The 14421-nt window shown below is 37.2% G+C and overlaps 1 protein-coding gene across 1 annotated transcript; it reads left to right on the top strand.

Annotated features, from left to right (window-relative positions):
- Nucleotides 1-5663: 5663 nt before the first annotated feature.
- Nucleotides 5664-14207, top strand: LOC135216610 (uncharacterized). The gene is made up of 6 exons (XM_064251990.1): nucleotides 5664-5772; nucleotides 6022-6231; nucleotides 7805-9024; nucleotides 10264-10407; nucleotides 13334-13531; nucleotides 13680-14207. Exons 1-6 carry the CDS (start codon nucleotides 5664-5666, stop codon nucleotides 14115-14117), a joined length of 2319 nt encoding a protein of 772 aa, XP_064108060.1. The 3' UTR covers nucleotides 14118-14207.
- The last annotated feature ends 214 nt before the right edge of the window (nucleotides 14208-14421 follow it).

Here is a 14421-nt window from a genome sequence, read left to right as displayed (position 1 = left end):
ATTTTCGATATGATAATACGTTGTGTAACTTATATGGCAAAAATGAAAAAACGAATTATTGAAGAGAAAACAAAGTTTTAAAGGACGCAATGCATATTGAATTTCATTGAAATAATTTATGGTTAACAGCCGATAAATATCTTTTCTCTTAGCACGTCATATTAAAGCATTCTGTTGAGGCTCATCAGTGTTCATTTTAATTTTGAAATCGGTACATATATATGCCACATATATAAAGTATCTAAATAGCCTGCTTGTTATTCAAAATTCTTAGTAGTATGTAGTTTGTGTTAAGTCATCTCTGAAACGTAACTGAGATGGATGAGCCTTGAGGACACTTGCTGTATTTTGTTAGCCATTACGTAATTAAGAGAGTTTGGAGTCGCTTCGGCCCCTAGCTGCACCAACATATTTATTTTACCTCCATTCCTGCTTCCTTTCTTCAGTCCTCTATTCAACGGTTCAACCTCTTGAAAAATTACTGAATGGCCCTCTAGGTCCCAGGGCTTGGCCTTTGACCTAAACTCTAATCCGATCCAATCCCAGTCTGAGTGATTGCAAAGCTCTCTTGAAGTATATGGAAGATGGTCAAACAGAAATCTCCCCGTCCCACCCCCCGCCCATCAAAGAAAGAAGAAAAATAAACGGTTGGAAGGTTTGTCTGAAATTTAAAGGTACCGGAAAGCACTACAATCATACAACGGTAGCAATTTGGCCCTAGTTTTCTATTCTAAAATCCTGGTTATATTAGTAGCCCCACTAGCTCGCACGCATTTCGAAAAAGCAAATAGCAGAACCTTGTGGTAGTATTCTAGGCCAGATCGTGCACCATCAATAGCTCCTCTCTGAAAGAATGCGAAAATGGAGTTTATTACGAGAGTCTTTAGACCTAAGTTGTCTTAATTAAACCATTCACTTTAAGGAATGTAAATGGGCTTTATTACGAGAGTCTTTAGACCTAAGTTATGAAATTTTTAATTAGGAATGAGGTTCGAGATTGTTATCGTAGTCAGGCATTCTGGCGCGATGCCATTAGTTTCTTCCAACACAGTTTATGGTACAGTCTGATTCCTGTATTCTTCACAGATTTTAAAAGCGGGTTTTGGCTGCCTTCTGAATTAGGGCCCATATAACTTTTTTTTTCACATTTAAGACTGGATAGCCTACCTTGGAGGAAATATAATTTGAATGCAACTTGATACTTAGTTCAGTTTATCTATTTACTTTTTAGAAAAAGGCAATCTGTAGAATGCTGTTAAAACTCTCAAGAAGGGAGTTTCGCATTCGCTTTGAATGACATGAAACCTGGCATTAGATGTAGCGTCTAAAACTGCTCTAATCCCCTACGTGCGCCAACTTGTTCTACGCTATCTTCATATGTCTATTTGATTTTAAACCATGATGTAGGTATTTTGCCGACCATCCTGTAGACAGTATCAATAAAAAGTAGACCTGGTATCTTAGCTATTGACAGTCACGAAACTATTTGACGGAAGATATAAATTTGATTCTTAGATCGAAAATGCGCATCACGAACTTTGTTTTCCATTGTGGTCCATGGCCGAATAACTTCTGTCTGTCTGTCTCTCTCTCTGTATTTGACTGTTTATCTAATACCAATAAATTACAATATGATTTAGATGTCTGCGATCCTGAAATACAGTCGAATGATCATAATTTGACATGAGCAGTCACCTCTTTGTAAAGCCGTTGGTAGACGTATCTCTCTCTCTCTCTCTCTCTCTCTCTCTCTGGTAAGAACAGAAGGGAAAACAGCCCGAGGACATTTTAACACCTATAACCCTAGGAGGTCCCGCCAGAGAAGGGCTTTTCTGGACCCTATCGACGCGGACATCTTGACCCAAAACAATCTTTCTTCCATCCGCTAACCTCCGAGCTTCATCATTATCCTTACATTACTTCTGGTTTTCTTTGATGAGGGTGATTTATCTCTTCTGTCTCTTAATGATGGGACGGCAGAAAAGAGAGGTTAAAAAAAAAAAAAGCCTCGAGGGACCGAATTCTAACGTAGTACTAGTCAAGGATAATAAATCTTATTGTCGTGATTTTGTAAACAAACTATGTTTGCGCGCGCTTTTGTGAAATGTAGAAAGCGTTTACCTGTTTTATTTCACGTGCAGAGACATAAACTAAATATTGGTGAGCCATAATCATGTTTGTATGAAAAATCTGTAGAATCGGCGGTTATGGGTGGATCCGTTAATCAGTTACATTTAAATCGATTATCCAAGGTGTTTAATTTCAGTCGTTTTTCGAAGGCTTCATAAGATATACGAGCTTTCACTTTTCGTTTTATTTTCATACGGTGAAGTATAGTATTATGTACAATAAAATTCAAAAGTTCGCCTACACCCACTAGCTAATATTTCTGATACAAATACAAAAGTGAGTTAGATTTTTTTATGAAAAATATAAAGAATCATGCTATTATAACTTAAGTGTATAAGAGAAAAATGGAACGCGTTCGCCCGAAAAAAAAAAGGAATCCTATATTTCTGAAGATGTACATTGACAATAAGTCATCCCACATTGAAGCATTTCGCTGTCTTTTTAAAACAACAAATTTACACATGTTAATTTTCGAGACTAAAACAAATTATTTGTATATAGCATTGCATACAGCAAGCTTCTAAGTAACCCCATAGGCTAGCGTCGTAAATACAATACTGTAATGTACAGTAAGTCATTAGATAATTATACATTTTATTATTTTTTTTAAAGTAAACAAATTCATGGTAATTCTAAAGAATTAAACAAAATCATGTCAGTACACCTAACTAAAGTGCGGGAGGATGAACGTTTTGGGGGAGAAGTGAACTATGGTTCACTTAAGGTAGATTCTTGGGTAAGCCCTATGCCTATGAGACGTTTGTTTGCCGGGCGCTGATTGGCGGGGAGCTGCCTACCTCCCGGTACCAGCCAATCAGCGGCCACCAAACAAATGTCTCGTAAGCAAACCGCTCATCCAAGAATCTACCTTATGTGAACCAGGTATAGTACCAATGACTGAATCTTATTACTTTGGGTTAGTTAGCACACAGCAAAAACTTGTCGACAGTACCCTGAGCTCTGTTGCTCTTCTTTTCCCCCAGAATCATCTTAATTATTCAAGACAAATTCTATACAGTAACAAGCCCGCAAGCATAAGCTACAACTGAATTAGCTGAAGGAACCTTAGAACTCAAGTAGAAGCTGAAGCTAAGTTCCCAAAGTCATGTTTACGACAATAATTTTCATATTTTTAAGCTTTTAAAGGTTTTATAGTGTACGCAATATATAACTGTACAGTACTACATTATTTTGTATTTTTGATAAGTTTTTTTTTTTATATAACTGGACACTTTTCTAAAAAAAAAAAAATGTATTTTTATGGCTAATACCTAAACGCTGAAACTAGCCAAGTAGGTGGACGCAGCCCAACGTCATAACAATATCAATAGAATAATTTAAGATTCTTAGGCTTTAGAATATTTTCATGAAAACTTACTGCATATTTCATTATTGTATATTATTGCAGTCTATATGATTTGGCCCTTTTCACTGATTAATTTCTCCCCCTTGGCGGGGGCGAGTGGGGATGTTGGTGATGCTAATGCTGAAAGCTGGAATTATAATAGTACGGACATAGTACATACAGTGCAAACGGTACGATAGCCGAATGTAAATTTAAGAACCTCTCAATAGTTAAAGTAGTTATGACTGAGTAGTTTCTCTCTTATTTCACTATATGACTGAACTCCATACCAACTACTTCGATAGGTATATCGGTCTCTTAATTGTCATGATCTAGCTAGCCAAACCAGCTACAAACTACAAGTATGCCATTTCTCATTAACGTATTTGCAGATTCTTGAGAATCTACAAGATAGACTTGTCTATCTACAAGAAATAATAAAGAAATGTGATAACCTACGTTCATACCATGAGTTATTCATAATTCAAGTTGAATAAGTTTAGATCGACCCACAGGTGACAGAATAGATAATATCCTGTTGAAGTATTGAGGATTTTTCCGTACTTCGCTTTACGTGACTAACTGTGGAAAAGGCTGCTGGGTGAAGCAGACTTTGTTTTCTTTGCAAAGTAAAATTCCAACAGTGTAAATGTTTTCCAACCGAACATAATAGAAATCAAATAGGCCACCTGGGATTTCCTAAACACATTAGCTATATTTTATCGTCTCCAGACTTTGTTGTTGTTTTGTTTCGTCTGATAACAAATCAGGAAAGGGGCTAAGAAAGCAAGTGTATCTGAACAAAGAATAACATAGCGTATAACATTTATATGAGTACGGTTTATGTTGCTTGTCAGATTGGTATTCTCTCACTCATAAACCCAGTATTGCTAGACCCATGTGGAGCAAGTCATGGGGTTTCTCTTCGCTACCTGGCTGGCTTGTTTTTCGTTCCCGTCTCCCCCTCTGACGAGAATGACTGCTTGCTTGCCTTGTGGAGACACGTATCAAATTCTTATTAAAGTAGTTTTTTAACTTTTTGAATAAATTTGTTAAGACTACTCAGCGTCCTTATTTTCAGATTCCATTTCCATTTGTTACACGGAAAGGCTTCATTATAAAGACAAGAAAATAGAAGGACCACTTTATCGTCTTGTAGTTAATTTTAATTATATAGTAAAGAAGCGCCTCAGTAGCGTGATCGGTTGGTCTTGGCCTGCCACCTCTGTGGCCGCGAGTTCGATTCTCGGGCATTCTATTGAGGTGTGAGAGGTGTGTATTTCTGGTGATAGAAGTTCACTCACGTAAAGCCGTTGGTCCCGTTGTTTAATAACCACTGGTTCCATGCAACGTAAAAACACCATACAAACAACAAATAAATGGTAGAAAAAAAACATAACCTGATAAAATTTATGGTCATAGCCATTGCAGAATGGGCGAATAAAGTCTTTTCCATATTTCGAATTTTGTTTGCTGTACATTAAATCAATCGCTCAATTTTGACTTAATGAGAGTATACCCAATGGGCGTGGCTTGCTGCACACATTGTTGCTTATGTCAACACAAAGGGACTTTCGTTTTGCTCAATGAAAGTATTGACATCTGATGCATAAATAGTTAATGGCTCTCTCTTTCTCTCTTTTATCAGTAATCCCTACCCGCTACTCTAGATGATTTCCTATGAAAATACAAAAATCATATATATATCTATATATATTATATCATATATATATATTATATATAATATACCTTATATATAGTATATGAAAGGGTATGGTGCTAGCAAACTCATCCCAATGACTTGAGAACACCTGAGAACAACGCCTCTAAGAAGAAAGGTCCATATGTTGAATACATCATATGTTTGTTTATGTTGTTATCTGCCTATATAAATAAATATCTATTCACATCAATCATTTTCCCATTATCCCATCTATAAGAGTCAAACCCATAATAAACAAAGGTCTTTAAGGGTTAACTTTGGCAGATGATCAAACATTATTATCCTAAGCAGATTGTATCGCTCATATTTTACATAGACCTTCTTAATAAATACATTATGACCTCTGGAAGCGTTACCTAACCATAGCTGTTAACACAAGTTGACGGTCTTTCGGTAAAGTAAATGCAAACATAGGTGGAGTCGGTGGAGTCAGTTCCGAGTAGCCAAAGTTGATAGTTGATCGACATGCAGAGACAAGACCAGAAGGGTGAAGCGAAGGATTCTCGTGGCCCAGAGGTTTCGATGTCCCCATTTCTCTTCTTCCTCTTCCTCTTCTTGGAAGTTCCGGTGTTGGGTGAGTTGGATTTTTAATTGAGTAACCAGAATATGAAAGCTCATTAAGGAAATTTGATCCGTGTATTGTCATATAAAATTGAATCAAATTAATTTTCTTCAGGATTAATCGCCGCTGGCGTTCTTGTACTTGCTAAGTCCACGAATTTGGAAATGTGTGCCTATGACGCGTAATCTTTCGTGTTACTTAAAACTGAGTACGTGTGTGTGTTTGTGATATCTATGTAACGTAAAATAATGCTTGCTTTAGGTACCACTGGATTACCAGATGGCTTAACAGCTTCACCCAAGGATTCGCACCATAATACACACAATTACCTACTGGGGAAACAAGACGAGGATATTTTGAAGAATGCTGCCCGGCAATTCAACGCGAGAGCCGAAGTGGCAGATGAAACAGCTAACGATCAAGACAATTTGACGGTGGAAGCTTTAGCTCTCAGCGTGAATGGGGAAGGAGGCAAAGTTAAAATTTTAGGACATTTTGACATCCCGGACGCCACACTGGAGCAATTCACAATCTGCTTCTGGATAAAACCTACCTGTTGGTCTGAGTATGGAACGTTTTTTAACTCCGCCACTTTGTGGATCAGTTGTAAGTTTTCGTCCGACTAAATTCTGTGATGATTCAAATTATTTATTTTTTTAAAGTGCACAACCTTATGACAGTTAATGTTTTGCTCGCTGTATTTATAGGTCGAAATATTTCGTGGAAAACTTCCAATAATTCTCTTAATTTTACTGATCATATCAAAGTTACTGGTATATGGGACATTAGTTGTATGTAGATATCTCCTCGGTCATTTCATTCAGCTTTTACTTTAAGTCCAGGAGCATACACGAGCCACTATATGGCGCCACAGAGTGCCATGAGTGTGTGGCCTGCTACAGGTTTCCATTGTTTATATGATATAATATAAGCTATGTCGAGCACACGAGCGTTTGTGGCAAGTGACTGTGGCGAGCTGTCGGTGATCCCCGCCACAGCTCATAAACAATGGAAACCTATGGGAAGCCACATCTCCGCAACACACGCAGGATTGTTAAATGTAGTTATAATCGCCCTGCACCAAGTTTTCAGTCAGACACCAAAGTATTGTTATTAGCCATGATTGATTCGCTTTCGTTTTAAAGGTATTTTGATAACCAACTTCTAAAAACTAATTCATCAACCGTTAGATTTCCATTTTTGTGTTTCTCTCTTAGGTGTCAAACCCTGGAGTCTTTTTCATCGCTTTGCTATATAGATATATATATATATATATATATATATATAATATATATATATATTATATATATATATATATATATATATATATATATAATATATAATATATATAATATATATATATATTATTATAATATATATATATATATATTATATAATATATAATATATATATATATATATATATATAGGTATATATATATAATACGTTTTTATGAATAAGAGCAGCTGTTGCGAACGTGTTAACGATGAGAATGCAAATAGTTTTATGCTCACAGACTGTTACGATTAGAAAGATTTTGGATGCGTATTGAGTGGTCTCTGGCAAGAATGCAAAGTGGTTTAGATTTGAGTTTCAGGTGATAGTTTCAATAATCTTATCATTCTGATGACAATAGGTGAGTTACCCTTAAGGAAGAAAGATCATATTGCATCCCACACGGTAGTTTTACGCCAAGTCTCTGAAAATTAAAGGTATAATCGCCCCTGGTCCCCACCACCCAACACATAAGCACACACATTTCCGTGCGTTTGCTCCTGCTAGACTCAGTGCCACTCTACTCCGTATCATCCCAGTTCAGCCTTCATATATATGTCTAAATATCCAGAGACAGATTTTGCGCCGTGTTTCCTATAATTTTTTGCCTTTTCTACAAATTATTGGGATATATATTTCATCAAGTGATCACAAAGGAGCCATATCTATAGGTATCTTATATGCTAAAAGTAATTTTTTTTTTTTAAGCATTCAACACTGTTCGTTATCTCGAGCAAAGACTTATATTAGCCACACTTCTGTATTTCAGTGCAAAGGGGCAACATAACCATATCATTTCCCGGACGTTTTACTGTATTTAATGCAATCGTCGATTTACGACTCTGGAATCACGTTTGCATTTCTGTCCAAGGGATAGACGTGCAGGTGTTCCACGACGGCCAGCGCGCTGAACCTTCGTATGTTCAGGATTATGACGAAATTCCATCCAAGCTTTTAGCGTCTAGATTTGTCAACTTTACCTCAGATTACATGGATGGTGCGAGCACCTTCTGTGGATATTTGGCATCATTACAAATATTACAGGGATTGCTAACTGTGGATCAGGTCAATTTTGTCCGTTTGCGAAATTTTGCGAAGGTACCCTTTCGCCACTATCCATATGTAATTGACGTCATCCCATACAACAAGACGAAAATTCTCACCTCGTGTGCTATTAAGGAACTTTTTAAAAGGAAATACAACTTCTCAATGCTCAGGTTTAGAGTAAGGGTCAATTACTCCCAAGCTCTCTTAATGTGTACAGGCTATGGAGGAACTTTGCCAGTCTTAGAAGATGCTGAACACAGGGAAATAATAGCAGAGTATTTGTTGGATTTCCGGAATATTGACGACACGTGGATGCAAATGTCTTCTAACAAAATCTCAAGACATCTAGAGCTACCATGGTGTCCCTTATTGTACAAAAGGGAGGGTGTGTCTTTTGTTATCCAATGGGACTGCATGAATTTTTCCGTAAATCTCATATGCCTCATACCAAAAGGGCTTTTCCTGAAACTGAAAGGACATGTTGTGACAAATGAAAACGAATTTGCCATCCAACAAGGTAACGCCTTTGAACGTATAACTTTAGAGTCAAGAAGAAATCTGCAAGGTCTTTGGAAAGGCTCTGCCTTCCAAGTTCAGACAAGGACTGGAGAGGTCCAGTTTCAGGTCACACCCGAGGGCGAATATCCCATAGGCCGACGTGACTGGCTTACAAAGGATAACAAGACTATCATTCTCAGTCTCTCCACATGTAGTCCAGAAGAGTTTTCCTGCAACAATGGCCAGTGCATTCCTATCGAGCAACGCTGCGATGGGAATAAGGGAGATTGTTTTGACCTTTCTGACGACGATTCGAGCTGTGACATTTTCCTAGGCCCTGATAGGACTTACTACGAACTTCAGGCCCCCATGGACCGAAAAGTATCGGTAGACCTGTGGATGAGATATATTCGCAGTATTGATGTGAATGAGAATACTATTAAGGTAAGAAATGCACATTCCCTGCATGTCTTCCTAGCTGAAATGTAGGTTTTCTGTTTATAAAGTACATTCTTAGCCTAAGAGATGGGTTTGTTGTCGCTTATTAGCAGAGGTCAGTAAACAGAAATAGATTTCTCAGTTTCTTAAAATAGTCAACCTGGATTTTGGCTGCTTTACTCTTCTCGGTTTTCCTTTGCTCCACGAAGTAGATATCATGAAATTGTAACTGTTACCCTGCCCCAAGAAGCACGGATAAACAAAAAGACTGTTGTTTTCATCCCTGGGCTCCTTGGATCAGGACAACAATTTAAATTGTTTCAAGATACTTTTCTTGTCAAAATATCAAATTTACATATCCATGAAAAAAATTATAGAGCAAGTTAGTGCAAGGTAAAAAGTTTACTGCAATTTTTCATGTCTGGGTGAAACAAATATGGGCTGTAAATGTATGTATGAAGGCAATCTGTCAGGTCTAACAATATTTGTCATATTAAGAACTTGAAAATTTTATATTTGACTTTATTTTTCACTTAGGTTTTGTTTCAAGTGACTCTCAGCTGGCGGGACGAGCGACTCCAGTTTTACAATCTGGATCATGATAAAGTAAAAAATACGCTGGACGTCAAATGTTTAGAGGCCCTGTGGCACCCAACTTTGTATATATCCACGGCCACGTTCGAAGGAAATCTCAGGATAAACAGCAACGACATGATTTACAAACTAACAATCATTCCGAAGAAAAATGGCAGTCTTACTCTGATAGACAGCTTTGAAGGTAAGGCAGCCATAGAGACGTTTATGACAGTTATTCGCTCGATTAATTAGCGTTAATTTTCACATTTAAATGCCAACCAAATTCAGTTATTCTTTTGTTTCCGTTGAATTCAACATCCATCTCTCACTTATGAAAGGGATTATTCATTGATGGACTATAAAGTTTCTTTGATATATTCAGTAAATGGAACCCAAAATATTAGGAGCACTATACGTAAGCAGAAACTGCAGAGAAGTCGAAAATCAAAGCGTTATTTTTTATAGCCAGAAAATATGATGGGAAAGATGTTATCATCGAAATGATGAAGGCCCTGGACATCTCTGTGCAGTGCAACTTTAATTTCCAGGCGTTTCCCTTCGATTTTCAGGCAAGTAGTAATTCAAGTCATTTTCGTTAACCATTTGATGCAATTAATCCTTATGATGATCGATGTGAATTTATCAAGCAGATGAGTTCCGATATTTCAGCTCTGTTTGATACCGATTCTGCTGCAAGGAAGCGACCGTCCCCTGATCGATGAAGAGGCGCTCAGAGTCAGAAGCGATAATCAGAGCCTTCCCATTTACCACGTGTCCGCCATTCGTTGCAGAGTAGTTTCATCAGTGCTACCTGTAAGTAATCTTAAAGAATTGTATCTGTAGTGGTGGATCTTTGCTGGATAGTGACCCCCACGGGTTTTAAAACCCGGTATGTATCCACCTTTGCTTTGTGTTTAGTACAAGCATGTTGGGAATGAACTAAAGACTGTAAATATCATAGAGAAATATCAAGCTTAGATAACGAACCCCGAAAACCCTTGGGGCTCATTATCTAGGAAAGATCCGTAATGATAATCACAAAATGATATTTGTAGTGTTTGCAACACCTCGTGAACATCCGAGTTGAGGTGATTTTTCTTAAGTTCGTTAGCAATAATGCCTGTTAACGTCACATACCCACGGCAGGGTGAAAAGCAGCGTTAGCTGACAAATCATTTGTCTTTTATCAATAACATATCACCAGTTGAAAATAAATCGCAATTACTACTAAATACTAGAAGGAAAAATTAAACATTGGTTGCTCGTTTAAGTCACTACTTTTCGCTGTCAAGGTTTCATGTGGTACCCTTGAATCCTGTCCATTATTGCCATCAATAAAGACATTTTATTTTAGAACTACCTCAAGAGTTCTCCATAGGAATCAGTTTAGTGTATATCACCAGCATATTGTAAGTTTATCAGCAGGAGTTATAGATTTCATGTTGTTTACCTAATCAAGCTGGCTTTTTACCAACATGGCATCTTACTTTTTAAAAATCCCTCATTGAAATTAAGCTGGCTTTTTACCAACACGGATATCTTACTTTTTGAAAATCCCACATTCAAATTAAGCTAGCTATTTACCAACCCGGGATCTTCCTTTTTGAAAATGCCTCATTTACATATGTTAAACTGGCTTTTTGCCGACACGGGATCTTACTTTTTGAAAATCTCTTATTAGAATTAAGCTGGCTTTTTTACGGACACGGGATCCTACTTTTTTAAAATTCCTTATTAACATTAAGCTGGCTTTTTACCAACTTCAGATCTTACTTTTTGAAAATCCCTTATTGAAATGAAGCTGACTTTTTACCAACAGGGGATCTCACTTTTTGAAAATCCCTTATTAACATTAAGCTGCTTTTTACCAATACGGGATCTTAGTTTTTGAAAATCCCTTATCAAGGGTAGGCTCCACTTTGGAGGGTGCCGATCGTAAAAAATATTTGCCAAAAATACACTAATCAAGACAGGCTAATGAAATTTTCAGGCATTATTAGCACTATAATAATGCATATTCTCTGTGAGTTTTATCATCCTACAGGGAAAAGTAATGATTTTATGAAAAAAAATGTGAAAAAACGGAAATTTCCGGGCCCCTCGTACTGAAGGTTATTTGGTGATTGGTGAGAAACTACAGTCTTGAATAGAAATTTGGTCTGACAGAATGTTGGTATATCCACCTGGAACATGCACAAAAAAAATTATCAAAATAGAACAGTAAATAAGCACGTTATAACAAAAAAAAAGAGCAACAACTTCGTAAGTTCAGCGAAAGCCCCGCCGAATAATCAGACTATAGCTAGGAAGAAATATTCAGGAAAAATTCAAATCTCGATTTAGGGACAAAACCTTTTGAGAGTTTGTAGGTATTATGTCACTTGATAGCCTAAAACATCTAAAAATTATATTATTTAGGGCAATCAAAGAAAACCCCCTCCCCTTTTTTTTTTTTTTTTTTTGTGGGGGGGTATTCTTTGATTGTCCTAAATAATATAATTTTTAGATGTTTTAGGCTATCAAGTGACATAATAACTACAAACTCTCAAAAGGTTTTGTCCCTAAATCGAGATTTGAATTTTTCCTGAATATTTCTTCCTAGATATAGTCTGATTTTTCGGCGGGGCTTTCGCTGAACTTACCTGAAGTTGTTGCTCTTTTTTTTGTTATAACGTGCTTATTTACTGTTCTATTTTGATAATTTTTTTTGTGCATGTTCCAGGTGGATATACCAACATTCTGTCAGACCGAATTTCTATTCAAGACTGTAGTTTCTCACCTATCACCAAATAACCTTCAGTACGAGGGGCCCGGAATTTTTGCATTTTTTCACATTTTTTTTCATAAAATATTACTTTTCCCTGTAGGATGATAAAACTCACAGAGAATATGCGTTATTATAGTGCTAATAATGCCTGAAAATTTCATTAGCCTGTCTTGATTAGTGTATTTTTGGCAAATATTTTTACGATTTTTTACAATCGGGACCCCTCCAAAGTGGAGCCTACCCCAAGACGTTATATACACAACGATGACGCGTCGTTACATCCTGTGTATAGATTTGTGGGACTTAATTAATCAATGCACTAATTCTCTTTGACCGGAAAGACGATGAATTATACATATACAGAGTGTATGCTTGTAAGGTTTCTGTTTATCACAGTGAAATGCCTGGGTTTTTGTGGAAGAGAATCAAGTGGATTTCTTTGGTATTGTATAAAAGGGTTTTTTTTTTTTTTGTCGATGTCATCATTTTCTTGAAGTTATTTTATTACTAGGTTTCAATTAGTATTCTTGTATTTCTGGCCATTGTGGCATTTAATCACCAGTAACCATTCTATTTTAAACTAAACTTAGCATGTTTCCCTAAAACTGTTCTGTGATAATTCCGACTTCAATCCATGACGGTAACTAAACTGTCCGTTTCCTTAGATTTTTTTTTTCCCAAACAGTAGCTTCGCTTGAAAAAAAAAGCGGTTAGTTATACCAAGTTGACACTGCATTAAGTTTCCGAATTAATTATCTATGATCAGTCTCATCCTGTTTTCATGGTTCCTTTATATCTTATAAGATTTGGTTAGGCAGGTATCCCACCAAAATATTATACTATGCTAAATTTATGATGGTATGGTTACGAAAACATTCAAACCACTCAGACGAATAATTTTGCAAGGAAAAGAAAAAATTCATTGTGGTAGACCAGCATCAATGCATGTATTATCTCCTTCCTTTCTTTCAGTATGAGAGAGACCAGGTTGTGGTGGCTGTGCTAATCGACCGGAGAAGCAAGGCTTTTTTTCTGACGATGCTCGGGCCCTGTATAGTTCTGGAAATGCTGGGACACCTCTCATTCCTTGCCTTTCCCATAGATGAATTTTACCAGAGGGCTTCAACTTCCCTCTCACTGCTGATCGTTGTAGCTTCTTTATTCTCACAGGTTCGCATACGTTTCCTTTACACATCCTTTCTGATTCATTGTCTTATCCTACAATTTTTTCTGCAATACATATGCGGCGCTGAAATACACGACGTAAGGTTTTTTTCCTCAATTACCCAATGCTAGAATTTGGTATCTTCTTTTTCAGTCAGTCAGTAACTTGCCAAAATCTGCGTCTCCCAAAGCGATTGACGTCTGGTTCTTCTACTTCATCCTCCGATTTTTCCTCTTCTTTGTGGCGCACTGTCTGGTGGAGTTCCAGCGTTTTCGTGTGCAAAGTAAAAAGAACGGAAACAGTGTCCAGATTCTACAATTTCCAAAGGAAGAAACTAAAATGAGCGGAAGTGGGCTGGATGCAGATGAATGCCAAGATGGGCAAGGTCAAAGGAAAGCCCACAGACTCCTCGCATGGATAATTAAGGAAACTTCTAAAACTACCCCATTTCAGCCTGAGACCATAAACCTTGTATGCCTTCTGCTTGGGGTAGCTATCGATGCCACGTTTATTGCCCTTTTCGTTCATTTCCTTGGGAAGATCAGATCCAATATCTATGATGAGTTTCTCGAGTATAAAGATTGTAGCTAAACTCCACATTTTAAGGCAAAACTCCTCAATGCTGATGTTTTTTCTCTTTCAGAAAGTCCATTCGGGCTCGCGCCCTGTATAGTATATGTCATTTCCTATTATTGCCGGTACTGTCATTGCTTAATGATGGAATGTCAGTAACAATATTTCTAAAATCACCAGTTTCGTTGTTCTTGACCTTGCAGAATAAATCAGAGATGGAAGTATTCGTTGTGTCAGTGAACTGCATGGTTTACGAGAGAGAGAGAGAGAGAGAGAGAGAGAGAGAGAGAGAGAGAGAGAGAGAGAGATATATATAGAGAGA

The sequence above is a fragment of the Macrobrachium nipponense genome, chromosome 6 (assembly GCF_015104395.2).
Source record: "Macrobrachium nipponense isolate FS-2020 chromosome 6, ASM1510439v2, whole genome shotgun sequence".
In the NCBI taxonomy this organism is placed as follows: Eukaryota; Metazoa; Arthropoda; class Malacostraca; order Decapoda; family Palaemonidae; genus Macrobrachium; species Macrobrachium nipponense.
This window is presented reverse-complemented; position numbering and strand designations above follow the sequence as displayed.